The 16,150-nt window shown below is 48.3% G+C and overlaps 2 protein-coding genes across 3 annotated transcripts; one reads left to right on the top strand and one right to left on the bottom strand.

Annotated features, from left to right (window-relative positions):
* The first annotated feature begins 951 nt into the window (after positions 1-951).
* LOC123157607 (pentatricopeptide repeat-containing protein At4g19890) lies at positions 952-12,562 on the top strand. Its single transcript, XM_044575873.1, has 9 exons — positions 952-1,076; positions 1,467-1,539; positions 1,730-4,011; positions 4,116-4,212; positions 4,327-4,469; positions 6,865-8,189; positions 8,304-8,556; positions 11,454-11,687; positions 12,198-12,562. The coding sequence occupies exons 1-3, from the start codon at positions 952-954 to the stop codon at positions 3,884-3,886; spliced, it is 2,355 nt and encodes a 784-aa protein (XP_044431808.1). The 3' UTR covers positions 3,887-4,011; positions 4,116-4,212; positions 4,327-4,469; positions 6,865-8,189; positions 8,304-8,556; positions 11,454-11,687; positions 12,198-12,562.
* Positions 7,795-15,215, bottom strand: LOC123156176 (LRR receptor kinase SERK2). 2 transcript variants are annotated; one of them, XM_044574339.1, is made up of 12 exons: positions 14,854-15,215; positions 12,012-12,215; positions 11,403-11,535; positions 11,047-11,118; positions 10,601-10,744; positions 10,461-10,532; positions 10,249-10,314; positions 10,083-10,159; positions 9,848-9,985; positions 9,371-9,718; positions 8,678-9,072; positions 7,795-8,410 (listed from the first exon to the last, which is right to left on the bottom strand). In XM_044574339.1, exons 2-12 carry the CDS (start codon positions 12,079-12,081, stop codon positions 8,087-8,089), a joined length of 1,839 nt encoding a protein of 612 aa, XP_044430274.1. In that variant the 5' UTR covers positions 12,082-12,215; positions 14,854-15,215; the 3' UTR covers positions 7,795-8,086. The 2 variants fall into 2 exon arrangements, with proteins under 2 accessions (XP_044430274.1, XP_044430275.1); XM_044574340.1 differs by having other exon boundaries at positions 10,083-10,150; positions 14,854-15,206.
* Positions 15,216-16,150: the final 935 nt, after the last annotated feature.

Here is a 16,150-nt window from a genome sequence, read left to right as displayed (position 1 = left end):
CGCAAACTTGCATCAATTTTGGGTCGTGGCGGACAGCGAACGGACGCTTCGAATGTCCGTGCCGGGGCCGCGTGGCAGGCGGCCACCTACCTCCCACCCATCAACATATATGCGCACGGGCGGGTGGCCCCATCTGTCATCCGACCATGAAACGGTCGTCGTCCTTCTTAAATGGGACCCGTGGACCGGTCATCGTCCTCACTTCCCCACGCCAGTCCCTCTCTGCCCCTCGAAAGCCGACACGCCCAAACCCTAGCCACTCCCCGTCCTCGAGCTCACCGGCGGGCCGCAGCCATGGGTCTCTGGAACCGCAAGGGGAAGCACGACCACGAGGCCGGCTCCTCATTCGGCCGCCGCCGCGGATCCGTGAAAAAGGAGGAGCCCGCGTCACCGCCGCGCTCATCCCGTCGAGCCCCCACGCCGGCCCCCTTCACCATTGCCCCTAGGCCCACCGGCGAGCGCGACCGACATTACATCTGCGCGGACGTGTGCCGCAGGTACTGGGAGACGAGGACGCCGGTCCCGTGGAGCGACGCCCACCTCCCCAACGGATGGCACCTCTCCGCGGATCGGGTCCCCATCCCGCCGGTGCTGGCGACCAGCGACCGGCCGTGCCCGGCCGTGCCGCCGCCTCCTCCCCGACGACCTGTATTACGACCACAGGTATGCCCCTACTCGCCGCTATGGGACACATGGCTCCAGGACAAGCACGATGTGCGGCGCGCGTCCTACTTCGCCGGCACCGTGTCGGGGCCGTGAAGGCCACATGCAGAGGTGCGCGGGCGTACGTGGGTGCGCGGGCTGACGCCCACGCCGTCGCCTTCCCCATCTCCGTCGCCACCTCCCCCTCCTCGCATGACAGCGGAGGAGGAGGCCCGTCTCCTGCAGCGTGTCATGGACGACTCCATGAACACGCACGACGAGCGGCAGTAGGACGGTCTTTAGGAGGCCATGGCCCTCTCTGCCGCCGGGGACGTCGCCTTCCCGGAGCTGCAGCTGGCGGCCGTCACAGAGGAGCCGATGGAGGAGGACCCGCCAGCCGCGTTCGAGCAGCTGCTGGGCCAGGGGTGGGGCTGGTCCTGCACTGCTCCGGAGATGGCCGCCGGCGTGGGCGTGAACTGGTGCCCCACTCCACCGCGGTCACCGGAGCGTGAGGCGTCGCCGCGGGAGGAGGTGGTGCAGGCACCTCCGGCCGTCCAGCCCGCCCCCGTCTACGACGCACCGCCGTCCCACCTCTGGACGCCGCCGAACTACGTCGACCTCGTCAGCGACGACGACGACACCGGCGGCCAGTGAAGACGGCGACGGCCACGATACCGACGGGCACGACAGGAGTTTTTTTTATTTTGTTATTATGTTAATTATGACACTGGGCCTTTTAAGTGGCCGTTGAAACTGGACCGTTTTGTGGCCGACCCCTATATATATTTTATGTTTTATTAAAATGCGTTTATTTGCTTTTTTAGTTATTTCATTCTAGTTTTTACAATTTTTTTTATTCCAGTCCACCCCGGACACGATTTGGGGTGCGGCCGCGAGGTGACCGCACGCACAACCCAACGGACACAGCCGAACACAGGCGAACACATCGGCGCCTCAAAAGGATAAATTCCGGCCAATCCGGACGTCTGTTTGGGGTCGCGCGGTGGAGTTGGCCTAATGATTTCGGCCATGGAGGACACCATGGCATGGCCCGTGTAGCTAGCGTGCCCTGACCCGTATAACCCAGGTCGTGCCGTGCCGGGCCGGGCCGGCCCATCTGGCCAGGTTTGTCCACAACAAGCATTTGCACGGGCTTCGTCTTTCCCCGCTAGAAAAAAAGTTCTTTCAGAGGGCAGGAAAGGAGCCGCACCAGCAGAGCAGCAAGAAGCTCCAGCAGATGCTGTCTCGCCATCGCCATGGGCGCCGCCTCCTCCATTTCGTACTCAAGCCTCCACCTTTCTCCACCACAAACACGGCCAGCGCCCCGCCTCCGCCTCCCATTTGCACCCCAGATGCCGCCCCCCACATCTTCTCTCTCGGCGACCACGACCCCGGCGCGCTCGCTCCCGACGACGCCATCGCGGCACTCTCCTCCCTCGCGGAATCCGATGGCTCCGCTGCGGCGCTCGCCTTTTTCCGCCGCCTGGCGTCCCGCCCGGACGTGCGCCACCTCATGCGTCTCTACGTCACCGCCGCGACCGCCTTCGTCGCGAGGGGCAGCCTCCCCATGGCGCACGAGGCCATGCGCCGGATGGTCGCCGCCTTCGCCGAGGCAGGCCGTCTCCCGGAGGCCGCGGACATGGTCTTCGAGATGCGCAGCCACGGGCTCCCGTTCTGTGTCGAGACGGCCAACTGGATCCTCAGGGCTGGGCTGGATACCAGGAATTTCGCCTACGCGCGCAAGGTGTTCGACGGAATGGTGACCCGTGGCGGGGTGTGCCCCGATGCGCGCAGCTTCCGGGCGCTGGTCTTAGGGTGCTGCGGGGAAGGCCGGGTGGAGGAGGTGGAAGCCTTGTTGGCGGCAATGTGGGGGCAGGGATTCTGCCTGGACAACGCGACGTGCACGGTGGTCGTGCGCACCTTCTGCAAGAATGGCCGGTTTAGGGATGTGTCTGAGTTCTTCAGGAGGATGCTGGAGATGGGCACCCCACCAAATGTGGTGAATTACACTGTGTGGATTGATGGTTTGTGCAAAAGAAGGCATGTCAAGCAGGCGTTCCGTGTACTGGAGGAGATGGTCGGAAAAGGATTGAAGCCGAATGTGTACACACACACGTCGTTGATCGATGGGCTCTGTAAGATTGGATGGACGGAGCGGGCGTTCAGGCTTTTCTTGAAGCTCATCAAGAGTAGTTCATACAAGCCGAATGTGCATACGTACACTGTGATGATTGGAGGGTACTGTAATGAGGGTAAGCTTGCTCGAGCTGAGATGCTTCTTGGAAGGATGGTTGAGCAGGGGTTGGCACCAAACACAAACACATACACTACGCTGATTAGTGGGCACTGCAAAGGAGGCAGCTTTGATCGTGCCTTTGAGCTGATGAATAAGATGACTCGTGAAGGCTTCCTGCCCAACATTTACACATACAATGCTGTCATTGATGGCCTCCTCAAGAAAGGAAAAATTGAAGAGGCCTACAAGGTGCTCCGGAGGGCCACTACTGAAGGGCTTGAGCTTGATAAAGTGACATATACTACATTCATAACTGAACACTGCAAACAAGGTTACATAACATATGCTCTAGAATTGTTCAACCGGATGGTTGAAAATGGTTGCCATCCTGACATAGAAACATACACCACCCTTATTGCTACATATTGCCAGCAGAGACAAATGGAAGAAAGCCAAAAGCTGTTTGACAAGTGCCTCGCGATAGAATTAGTGCCAACCACACAAACTTATACCTCAATGATTGCAGGCTACTGTAAAGTTGGCAAATCAACCTCAGCTTTGAGGGTCTTTGATAGAATGGTTCAAAATGGATGCCTCGCTGACTCTATAACTTATGGAGCTCTAATAAGTGGGCTCTGCAAGGAATCGAGACTAGAGGAAGCACGGGCATTATATGAGGGCATGCTTGATAAACATTTGGTGCCATGTGAAGTAACTCCTGTCACTTTAGCTTTTGAATATTGCAGGAGGGGAAGGACAGGTGTTGCTCTATCGATCTTGGATAGACTGGATAAACGGCGACAGATTCATGCAACCAATGTGCTAGTTAGAAAGCTCAGTGCTACGGCAAATGTGGACGATGCAAGTCTTTTCCTAAAAAGGGTTTTGGATGGGGATTCGGCTGTTGACCATGTAACTTATACTGGCTTCATCAATTCATGCTATGCGAACAATAGACACGCCCTAGCTTCTGAAATATCTGATAAGATCTCGAAAAGAACCCTCTAGCTTTCAAGAAAAGAATGCTGCACTTATTGCTTAGTCAGGGAGAACGATCTAATTGCTTGCAACTGATATGGAAGAAGTATTCTACAGTAGGTGTTCACTGTTCTTCAGCTTGCTATAGTAAAATGGTACGCTGTTCTTATTGTGCCATGACTCCTTAGAAAGTTATTTCACAATATTGGTTGGTCAAAATTCTCATCTTGCATACTCACTGGTCTTATAATTCTTCCAGGCCAAGATCTATATGACCTGACTTCCACTAGTGTATCGGGTAAGAACTGCTTGATGGCAGGAATGGCGTCCCCTGTGCATAAACATGTGAGAAGAAGGTTTGTTGTTGATAGTCTGAAGAAACTGTGATAGCTCAGCATTGAGTCTAGATTTAAGTTACCTGATGCATATTATTGTATGATTTACCATTCTGAATGTTTCTGTTTGTACAGGAGAACAACTCTGTTGGAGATATTCAACAAAATCCATATGCATATGAAGGTTATCTCTAATTTTCTCTACCCTATATTCCTACTTCTCAAGATATAACTCATGGTATGCTTATTCATAGCCGAAGCCTCTGATACACAGATAGGTTCGTGAATTTGATCCTATGCTATTCCTAGCAGAGTATATTGTTTCCTGTGTTGATGTGTAAATCATGTATTTTTTTTTGCACCACATGGCCAAAAATTCAGCTGTCTCGGTTCTCCTTTAGAAAATTCTTGTAAGAAGTTGCAAGGTTCTGAAATTTATTCTCACTGTTATTCTGCGTTCACCTTAGAGCATAGTTGTTAGCTTTAAATTTCTTGATTACTATTCTTCACATGATCATAATTTCGTTCACAGCTTCCTTGTTCACATCCTTATTACTTAAGGCAAAGTTTTTACAGGGTAGTTGTGTTTGTAAACGCAAATATGATCCACTTAACATAGTTGCACTGTGACGCAGGGCATTTTTTCTCAGAAAAAAAGACGCATCCATAGTTCTCCTGAGTCCTGTTCCACTTTCTGTAGACGTTATCAGGCAAAGTTTTTTTTAGGGTAGTTGTGTTTGTAAATGCAGGGAAAGGTTGCGTACTATAGACCCAAATTGGTCGGACCCTTCCCCGGACCCTGCGCAAGCGGGAGCTACATGCACCGGGCTGCCCTTTTTTTTGTGTTTGTAAATGCAAATATTATTGGCCAAGTCAAATGCATCAAGGACGGAGCAGGCCAACTCTTGGTGAAGGATGAGGAGATTAAGCATAGATGGCGGGAGTACTTTGACAAGCTGCTCAATGGGGAGAATGAGAGTTCTACCATTGAGCTGGACGACTCCTTTGATGAGACCAGCATGCGTTTTGTGCGGCGAATCCAGGAGTTTGAGGTCAAGGAGGCTTTAAAAAGGATGAAAGGAGGCAAGGCGATGGGCCCTGATTGTATCCCCATTGAGGTGTGGAAAGGTCTCGGGGACATAGCGATAGTATGGCTAACCAAGCTTTTCAACCTCATTTTTCGGGCAAATAAGATGCCAGAGGGATGGAGACGGAGTATATTAGTATCAATCTTCAAGAACAAGGGGGATGTTTAGAGTTGTACTAATTACCGTGGAATTAAGCTAATGAGCCATACAATGAAGCTATGGGAGAGAGTCATTGAGCACCGCTTAAGAAGAATGACAAGCGTGACCAAAAATCAGTTTGGTTTCATGCCTGGGAGGTCGACCATGGAAGCCATTTTCTTGGTACGACAACTTATGGAGAGATATCGGGAGCAAAAGGACTTGCATATGGTGTTCATTGACTTGGAGAAGGCCTATGATAATATACCGTGGAAGGTCATGTGGTGGGCCTTGGAGAAACACAAAGTCCCAGCAAAGTACATTACCCTCATCAAGGACATGTACGATAATGTTGTGACAAGTGTTCGAACAAGTGATGTCGACACTGATGACTTCCCGATTAAGATAGGACTGCATCAGGGGTCAGCTTTGAGCCCTTATCTTTTTGCTTTGGTGATGGATGAGGTTAGAAGGGATATACAAGGAGATATCCCATGGTGTATGCTCTTTGCGGATGATGTGGTGCTAGTTGACGATAGTCGGACGGGGGTAAATAGGAAGTTAGAGTTATGGAGACAAACCTTGGAATCGAAAGGGTTTAGGCTTAGTAGAACTAAAACCGAGTACATGATGTGCGGTTTCAGTACTACTAGGTGTGAGGAGGAGGAGGTTAGCCTTGATGGCCAGGTGGTACCTCAGAAGGACACCTTTCGGTATTTGGGGTCAATGCTGCAGGAGGATGGGGGTATTGATGAAGATGTGAACCATCGAATCAAAGCCGGATGGATGAAGTGGCGCCAAGCTTCTGGCATTCTCTGTGACAAGAGAGTGCCACAAAAGCTAAAAGGCAAGTTCTACAGGATGGCGGTTCGACCCGCAATGTTGTATGGCGCTGAGTGTTGGCCGACTAAAAGGCGACATGTTCAACAGTTAGGTGTGGTGGAGATGCGTATGTTGAGATGGATGTGTGGCCACACGAGGAAGGATCGAGTCCGGAATGATGATATACGGGATAGAGTTGGGGTAGCACCAATTGAAGAGAAGCTTGTCCAACATCGTCTGAGATGGTTTGGGCATATTCAGCACAGGCCTCCAGAAGCTCTAGTGCATAGCGGAAGGCTAAAGCGTGCGGAGAATGTCAAGAGAGGGCGGGGTAGTCCGAATTTGACATGGGAGGAGTCCGTTAAGAGAGATCTGAAGGATTGGAGTATCACCAAAGAGCTAGCTACAGACAGGGTTGCGTGGAAGCTTGCTATCCATGTGCCAGAGCCATGAGTTGGTTGCGAGATCTTATGGGTTTCACCTCTAGCCTACCCCAACTTGTTTGGGACTAAAGGCTTTGTTGTTGTTGTTGTAAATGCAAATAGTATTCATTTAACATAGCTGTGCTGCAGATTTGAACGTTGCACATCATAAATTTTCATGAATTTTATTCTACTTTCTGCAGACATGATTCTTGGTATCTGAACCTCGCTCTTTGTTGACATTGGCTGCCCTCACTGGCTCTAAAACTATTCCAGATACGGCAACTGCATGCAGCTGGGCTTTGGATGCTTGTCTCCCACGAGGGCTCTTATCCTAATCCCCAATGTCAAGCTGGTTGGATATCAGAAATTGTCTTGCAAAAACCGGGAATTTTCTAGTTAAAATATCTAACAATTGCAAGTAATACTGTGAAAGGTCCCTTTCAATGAAAGAACAACCTGAAAACTGACCAAAACAGACAAGTATGCCCATAACTCGGGAAATTCATGCCTAGTCAGCAAAATCTTGATCTTTGCTGGTATTTAAGGGGACTGGTGGCGCCTACACGGTTATGTTATTATATAATGTCAGCTGCACCACAGTTGTTGGCTGCAGTGAAAATGTCTTTCTCAGTCTTGACCTCTTATGGGTCCTCACTGGACATGTTTGTTGTTGAGCTCCATATGATCATTGCTTGTAATCTACACATGTACGCTAACTTCTTAAGGAAAACCACTTCATCTAGATTGACGCCTGGCAACATGTTTCCTTGTATAATAAGTAATATCTTGATTTTGGAGTTTCTTTGTTGGTTTTATCTTTATTGATGGTCACTTTCATTGCTCGAGTTACCCTTTCAATTTCGGATGTTTGTGGGGGAAACACATTGCTGTGCAGTTCTCTTAGGCCATCGTTGGTTGGTTGATTTATCTGTAGTTTGGAATTTGAAAAATGCATGCTGCTGGACTTTTGGCTAAACTTTCAAGATATTACATGCCAAGCATATCTAATAAGCAATAATACAGTTCAAAAATAAAGTTGGATAGGCTGGCCCTTACATAAGGACTATATAACACCCAAATTTTAATAATAAGCAATAATAGTCATCAGAAAATTTCCTATGCAAGACGTGTGCACACAGGTAAAATCAAATATGTCTGTTTATAGATTATATACACGCATACAGATGTTAGTAATGTCTGAGATAGATGTATAAGTACAACATTGTGTCACAACACCACATACTAGGTACAGTTACTTATACATAATTCTGCTAATGATTGTATAGAGTCTCGCAAAACTTTGTTTTGATTCTGTACTTCAGATAGCATCTATAAAATGCACTTTTGAGTTCTATATTTCCTTTCACTCTTTCTAATGAAGAAACAAGTGAACATCATGATGAGTTTTGATGATCTTGCAGCTCATCTGCCTCCAGATAGCTCAACGGCTTCATAGATGTTCAGTGACTCCTCACTGAAGGTGAATAATTTGTGGTGCTGCTTATTTTCGTACTGCTGCCGACGGGTAAGCTCAGCTTGCTGCCACTCCTCCCACTGATCTTCCGGAACAATTTTTTCTTCCAGCATATGCACAACTTCCGACATAGCAGGGCGTTGACAAGGGTCAATATTGGTGCAGAGGAGTGCTACTTGAATAATTTTTACTAGTTCTTGAAAGTCATATCCACAGCCTATATTGCGGTCTACGATTTCTTCCAATCGCCCTTCTTGCATCAACAGTTTCACCTTCAGATTAATCAAGCAACCTCATATGAGTCAACTATGTGAGCGTGCAAGCCAAATTTTACTGGAAAGTGCAAGGCATTGTTCATACGGGACGTTAAACATCTTCCATTCTAAGCACCTAATTTCTGCCCATATTAATTATTAAGGTGAGCAACACTGACTGAGTTTCAGAATGCTTTTAGTTTCTTAGTTTCATAAGCTTTCAGTAACACCTATAATCTTTTTTGGGGTACTTATAAGCAGTTCTATAATGTATTACTATCTTACTTGATCGATGAGCATGACCTCGCCAGCTCCTTCGAGGAAGTCGGGGAAAATTGCACGCTCGCCTGTCACAATCTCTAATAACATAACACCATATCCAAATATATCCGTCTTCACTGATGGCCTCCCGGTCTTAAAGTACTCGGGAGCTATGTGGCCCATTGTCCCACGGACCCCTGTCGTCACAGTGTTCCTCCCCATGTCCATCATCTTTGCCAGCCCAAAGTCTCCTATGACTGCCTCAAAGTTCCCATCGAGTAGGACGTTGGCAGCCTTGACATCGCGGTGGATGATCTTGGGGTTGCAGTGCTCATGAAGGTATTCCAAACCACGGGCAGCTCCAAGTGCGATCATCATTCTTGTCGTCCAATCTAATATTGGTTCATTAAGTCCTATATCTGCGTATTGTTAAGTTTTGTCAGCAGTATGTTGCACAAATGAATTATATGCTATATTATTATCTGAAAAGAACATATAATGAAAATCTGTAGTGTCTGGTATAAAAGTTAGAGATAATTGAATTCTTCATGATTTCTGTTTTCTCTCTTATTCAACACATAACATGCAGTCCAAGTTTCTGGCAATACACTACAGTACAATTGCATGCATCAACTCAGCTGACACACCTAAAAAAAGGGCCAATTAAATAGACATGAATAAACTCATGTGATGAAGAGATATCTTAGCTTAGCAGACCTCTTAACCGGGAAGCGACACTCAGATTTTCCATGAAGGGGTATATCAAGAGCCGCTCTGTCGGTGTCGTGCAGAATCCTATTAATCTTAATATGTTCTTATGCACAGCAATGCTTATCAATTCCACTTCTCTGAGGAAAGCCATTTCGCCTTCAGGACTACCCACTTCAAATAGCCGTTTGATCGCAACCTTCTTGCTGTCTGGACCTGGAAGCACTCCTTTGTACACCTTACCGAAACCGCCCTTGCCGAGAACATTTTGCTCACTGAAATTATTGGTCGCAGTCTGGAGCTCTCTCCATGAGAAACGCTTTATCTGCCCAAACTCTAGGTTGTGATCATGCTGACCTAAAAATGTTGTAAATATTTATCATGTCTTGGTTGAAAAATGTTCAGAGTCCTTTCTGGTATGGTAATATTGTTGAAAGTTTAATTATAGTAATTTTGAAAATAACATAGTGATCTTGCTGAACGAACCTGCAACATCAATGTATATATCAGGACGGTGGCGCATTCTTTGCCACCATAGTAGGAATAGAACTACAGAAACAATGAGAACGACTGCTCCGCCAATGCTTCCAAGAATCACCTTAACAGTGGAGTTGCTTGATCCACCTGTTGGTATTACCAAGCATTTAGTTTGACAATGTATGTAGTTTCTTGCTCCAAATGTAGGGTTCAATATGGATTGCTATGTTGCTATCTAAATCACCTGTCTTATTAGTGCTTCCATTGCATGAAATTAAGTGCTGGCCACAATTCAAATGGTTGCCTGTATAGCTGTAAAGACTTGATTTCACTTATTATATAAAACATAAAGTGGTACACATGAAATTGTTTGTATAATATATTCTGATAATACTAAAGATATGCCATACTTATATTGGGACACCTGAAGTAGCTGTTCTGGTATTTCACCACTAAGACTGTTATATGCAAGATTACTGCAAAACACAATGAGTTATGATATTACATAAGATAATAAAGATATCCTTTATTTATGTGAAAAAGTAGTAACAATGAATATTATTGATGATGTTCACTATTAGAAAAGTTTTATGGATTTGTTAGCATGAAAAGGTCAACTTACATATTATTCAATGATGAAAGATTTGACAAAGAGTTTGGAATGTTGCCAATCAACAGATTTTCGCTTAGATCCCTGTCCAAGTTATAACATTGTTAGAGTTGTGGTTCAGTCATGATAACATGAGTAATGGGCTGACTTACAGATTTTGGAGTTCTGATAGAAAACCAAAAGATTCAGGTATCGAGCCATTTAAGCTGTTTCTTCCAAGTTTTAGAGTCATTAAGTTTGATAGGTTCCCTAACTCCTGTGGAATTCCTCCAGTTATGCTGTTACCATCCAATAACCTGAAACCATATCATAATTAGAAAATGTCATCCATTTTGGAAGGAGCGGTGAGATTTATCTTTGACTAAAAGGAGATTGGGATCATCCTGTGGTTACCAGATGATGGGAATAGCTAAGCAGTAATTTGGAAATGAGCACGAAATGTCCTATAAATGAATTTCTCATTATTCGCTATTTCCGGATCTTTTCATTGAATTCAGTTACAACAAGAAACAACCACCAGTGTTTGGTGCAGTACTCTTTTTTATAAAGAATAATCTTGAAATGTAACATATTTGCAATAGTAGATAACTGAACTTACAGCTGCTGTAAAGTTGTTAACGTTGCAATGCTGGGTGATAAAATTCCACTTAACCCTGAGGAGCTCAAAGTTCTGCATATTTGGAAATGAGAAAAGGCACAGTCACGTGGACACAAGTAAATGCTAGTGAACTGTATTATAATAGTAAAAGTAGGAGATAGTAGAGCATGAAGAATGTCCTGTTGAAGTAAAACCATTGTTCTGTTATGAGAAGTTTGAGTGATCTAACTAGAAGTTGGCATCAAGCACTTCAGAAATGTTTTACTAGAAGTATTGAAGATTTCACTTCACTATGTTCATAGACCAGAATGTGAATTTTCTTGAAGTACGCATTTGAGATGGATTCTTTCACTTACATTCCAATAACGCTGCCATCTTGATCGCATCTAACATTATCAAAATAGCAGGGGCTCACTTGGTTATTGTTCCAGTCTTTCAAGACACTGCGGCTGTCAGTGAGCATCATCCTCATTTCATACAGTGCTATGACTGAGATTAAAAAAAAGGTCATTTTGTTTGCAGTCTTACGAGGTAGACACTAAATGCAAGAGAATGGAAAATGGCCAATCCTTCTGAGTTGACACCTGTTAAGTGTTTCACTTGCAATCTGGATAGCTTAACTGATGCAAAGCAAACCAAAGGTAGGCCACTTCATTGAAAGAAAATAATCAATATTCGATGAGAAATTGCTTAGAAAATTTCTGTATATGTTATATCTTTTTATGCCCCAATTACAACACCAGAGTTCCGTAGGATTACTATGGCAACTATATTGTTGTATACGGAATATACTTGTCTAACTATAAGGCTGGAAGACAAATCTCCAACTGATACTCCAGTCAAATAGATAGCTTGGAGTAAAAAAAAATCAATTTAAATATGACATTGCCTTACCGAGTGTGGACCTTGTAGAATAATGCCTGATGTGTCAAAGATATTTATATGTCAAAATATAAGGGCTTTACCTTGGTTGTCAGGAGCTGCCAAAGATTGGAGGCACCCCAATAAAACTAATCCAAAAGCTACTAGCTTCATGCTTTCTGAAGCTATTTTCAATTTGTTTTGTTTTTTGGGAATAGAAACACTGCTTGATTTAATCTGTATCTGTTTGCTCGATGGAACACAGAAGCGCTCAATTTATTCTGAATCAGTGGCAGGTAGCTGCATTACTGAAAAGAAAAATGAAGCGCATGAGAAGACCAGCAGAGCGAACTGAGAAGAATGAAAAATCACAAAGAATCAAGCCATCAATTTACAGAGAGAATTTTTACAGAACCTACAGCTGAAAAGCAGGAAGGAAGATTCAGGTTAACTAAATCCTACCTGCAACGATGAAAATAGGGTTCAATTGCAACCTATCAATCATCTTGATTGCTTCTCAGTTGCAAACTGCAGTGAGATAACTTATTCTAAATGCCGGAATCTCAGACATAACGGGATACTTTGCTAGCTAAGAAGCATCTTGATATATTATGGGGAGAAAAATTGAGCCAAAATAAACATGTTTTTCCTGTCATTTTTTTTTTTTGCAATAACATGGCAACCTCCCCAAATTCACAACTTGTTAGTAGTACTTATTAAGAACGTCAGTATCAAGATTCATGACTGATATCCAAAATGGAATTTGTCTCTCTCTGTAGACAGAGGAGGAGAGGAGTACCCAGCAGCAGCAGCTCTCTCTGCAATCAGCAGCCACACCACCCCCAGGATTACCCACTTCAGCTACTCAGTTTAGCTATGAGAACCTTTTCTAGGCACGCTAGTATCACGAAGCTTCCCAGTAGCCACTGCCCCAGGAGCACCAACTCCAACCAGCAGCAGCAGCACAACACCTCCACTTCCTCCAATCAGCAGAATCAGCGGCAACTCCAGCTCAAGCAGCACCTCAGCACCAGGACGAAGATGAAGCCCAGCCGCCGCCCACTAAACCACAGCTTTTTTTTTTTTTTAAGAAAAGGAGGATGACCCCCGGCCTCTGCATCTGGAAGATGAATACGGTCACTTTATTGATTATTCTCGAGGACCATACAAAGTATTACACCAATGTGCCTGAATCCACCATCTTGGCAACATATGCCACTACTCCTATCCAATATGATGAAGGGGTGCTAGCCGGGCCACTACCCAGACCACTCACGTAAACCTAACATCAAAAGCCGGAAGCCGAAACACATTCGGAAGCCCCAGCCGAGCCACATACCGGGTCTGGGGCATAATCCGGTCAGACGCACTCGTGTGTCGTCGCCGCCATCTTCCACAGGTCCGTCTTCAGATCAAATTGAGGCTTCTACCATGTCTGGCCACTCCGCCATTGGCGCCACCATGACGCCAAACAGCAACCTCCTCCTGCGCGAGTCCATCTCCGTGCATCGGACGTCGAGCCTCCACAGCGCCATGATGCCGACATCCGCCGCCATCAATGTGTGAGATGGAGCACCGCTCCACCATCGCCCCAGCCAACACTTACTCCAAAACGACGCCCCCAGGAGAACCGGAACGCGTCGGAGGAAAAGCGGAGGCTTGGGCGAAGAAGGGCACACCATCGGCAGCTGTCACCGACCCCAAACAGCGCCCGCCACCACCCAGCCCTCAAGGCGGCGCCTTCAAGAAGGTCGCGGCGCCAAAGACGCCGCCGCCGCCCACCGGAGTTAGGTTTTCACCCGAGAAGCTAGGTGGTGGGGAGTGGAAGGGCAGACCTTGACAGACGTCTCCATGAAGAAATCGGCGCCCGCGGGCGTCGTCGTCGTCGCGGCCAGCCGGAGCCGACCCGGGTTTCCCCCGATCTGGATCCCGACCACCAAAATCGCCCGCATCCCATAGGCAGGCCATCCAGCACACCCAGGAACCTTCGCAGGAGAAGTGCACCGAGCAGGGAAGAAAGCCAGCAGCCAGATCTGGCGCCGCCAGCCGCCACGGCCGCCACGCGAGGCCCCAGGCCACCGGAGATCCGTCGGCCACCCGACCAGATCGCCGGCACCACGCCCACCCCACTGCCCGCCGCAGCAGACAGGGAGCCTCGCCAGGGGCCGCCGCCCGGATCCAAGACCCTCCGATGCAGATCGGAGCGGAGCCGGCCCCGCCGCCGCAGTCCCAGACCGCGCCCCAGGCATGGCCCGGCGCCAGCCTCGTGCGGCGGCGAGGAGAAGATGGAGAGAGGGAGGTTACGCCGGCAGGAGGGGAATCACCCCCCGTGGCGCCCGCTAGGGGCGGCGCGGGGGCGGGGGAGAGAGGGGGACTGAGGTGTTGTTCCGGATGGCTCCTTGCGCTGCCACGCCCACACACCTCTGCGCCTGCGCAGGAGCAGCCCACGCCGCTGTACGCAGCACCATGCTTCCACTGCACTCAGCAGCACCACTACCACACAGCGTCTGCCCTGGCACACCTCCCAGCAAATTCACTGCCAGCGGCTCGACCGAGCTTGCCAGCCGCATGCTGCCCCTCCAGAGGACTTCCCAGGACGCCCCCTTCCCCCTTCCTGTCGGGCCCCGCCATCTCCGGCGACTACACTCAATTTCCTACTCATTTAGTTCTGCAGGTAGAAGCTTCTGAGCATAATCTATATCTACTGCGCCATGCTCCAGTAGTGTTTTGGTGAAAAGAAACCTCCACAATCACTAGGGAAGCAATAGAAGAAACAACCTCAGAGAAAGAAAACACGCGACCATTTCTCAAGAAGATGAACACGCACAGCAGCTACTCTAAAGGAAGGCAAGCAATCAAGTGAAGCAAAGAAGAGGAAGAAGCAGAGAAAGACTTACAAGTCAACCATGTGTACATGGGAAGAAGAGCGTCATGACATGAACTTACCAGGAAAGGGAGAGAGAAGCTTGTGGTGCTACTGCCTTCCTTTGACATTTCTTCTTTGAGGTGTATGTTAGACGAAGACTGGGAGGAGTCCGAGCTTTAAGCTCAGAGCCAAGTGCCCAGGTACTGGAGTGATTTGAGTGGGTCAAGTTTAACAGCCTACTTCTTGCAGGAAGAAGCAATCAAGTCCATTTGTCTCGTTATATCTTGTAACGGGCATCTCAGGTTGAATGCCCCACGTACTTCATGGTGACTCATTACTTCATGGTGACTCATTGATTCGGATTCCGGGCCATACCCTTTGGGCTGGGGTACCGAAAGTTTTCTGTTAGAGCTTTACCTACTCTGTCTCTCCATTTATTTATTTTATTTTATTGCGACGAGAGCTTTACACTACTTAATTAAGTAGCCGATGAGCAGATAGATCTTCTAAATCTCATGGCATTTATATGGGCCCTACCATCTTTCAGCATAGGGTTTCATGCGCATGGAAAGAGCCAGGTGAGCATTCAGGTGTCAGCATAGTGTTGAACTGAAACTGGGAGTTGGTTGATCTGATATTAGCCAGATGTGATTTCGAAAAGTTATGGGTGTTAGAGCATCTCCAACCTAGTTCGGCCCCTGGGGGCGGCCTAACTCCCAGCCACGCCCCCCGGCGCCGCCCCCCAGCCACGACAAATTCAAACGTAGTCATTCCCGCGCACAAAATAGACGTCACAATCCGGCGATCAAGCGGCCAGTAGATCGGCGATCAGATGAAAAGTTTGGCGTACAAAAAGCAGAAAGGACGGAAGCACGCATCAGGCGGCGAGGTCGGCCTCCGGCGTCGGTGGAGTCGGCGTGCGCAGGCTTGACGGGGTCTCTGTGCTTGGCGGCGTGGCTTCTGTGCCGCGAGCAGTCTCGGCGGCATCATCAGTCGGGCTTGGCGGCGGCGGCGGCGTGTGCGTGGGTGTGGGCGGCGTCATAGAGGGAAGCTAGTTCAGGATGAGCCCAACATGCGCCCTGTACCACGCCTTGACCGCCTCGTCGGTGCTCTGGAGCATGTCCGCCCCGCCCAGCAGGAAAGCCAGGTCGGTGTTCCTCTTCTTCGCGGCGACGTTGGTCCGGAGTAGGTCGAGCTTGACGGCGCTGGTCGACATCAACGCCGACCACCGCGCCTCGGTCTTCTCTTCACGGCGGGAAGAAACGGCGGGAAGAGGCGCTCGACTCGCCGACAGGGCGGACCCACGCGCCCTTTTCGCTTGTGCCGGCGCCCCAGGTGCCCCCCAGGGCGCCGGGTTCTGTCTGGTTTCGGCCCAAG

This window comes from Triticum aestivum, chromosome 7B, assembly GCF_018294505.1.
Source record: "Triticum aestivum cultivar Chinese Spring chromosome 7B, IWGSC CS RefSeq v2.1, whole genome shotgun sequence".
Lineage (NCBI taxonomy): Eukaryota > Viridiplantae > Streptophyta > Magnoliopsida > Poales > Poaceae > Triticum > Triticum aestivum.
This window is presented reverse-complemented; position numbering and strand designations above follow the sequence as displayed.

What these genes read in the sequence shown, in the direction of transcription:
- LOC123157607 (XM_044575873.1), top strand. Translation starts at nt 952, where the DNA reads ATGGCCCTCTCTGCCGCCGGGGACGTCGCCTTCCCGGAGCTGCAGCTG. An exon ending in CTGGGCCAGGGGTGGGGCTG is followed by an intron (nt 1,077 to 1,466) that starts GTCCTGCACTGC and finishes TTGCTTTTTTAG; the next exon opens with TTATTTCATTCTAGTTTTTA. An exon ending in ATTTGGGGTGCGGCCGCGAG is followed by an intron (nt 1,540 to 1,729) that starts GTGACCGCACGC and finishes CGTATAACCCAG; the next exon opens with GTCGTGCCGTGCCGGGCCGG.
- LOC123156176 (XM_044574339.1), bottom strand. Translation starts at nt 12,081, where the DNA reads ATGAAGCTAGTAGCTTTTGGATTAGTTTTATTGGGGTGCCTCCAATCT. An exon ending in CTATCAGAACTCCAAAATCT is followed by an intron (nt 10,533 to 10,600) that starts GTAAGTCAGCCC and finishes TAACTTGGACAG; the next exon opens with GGATCTAAGCGAAAATCTGT. An exon ending in TATATACATTGATGTTGCAG is followed by an intron (nt 9,719 to 9,847) that starts GTTCGTTCAGCA and finishes CAACATTTTTAG; the next exon opens with GTCAGCATGATCACAACCTA.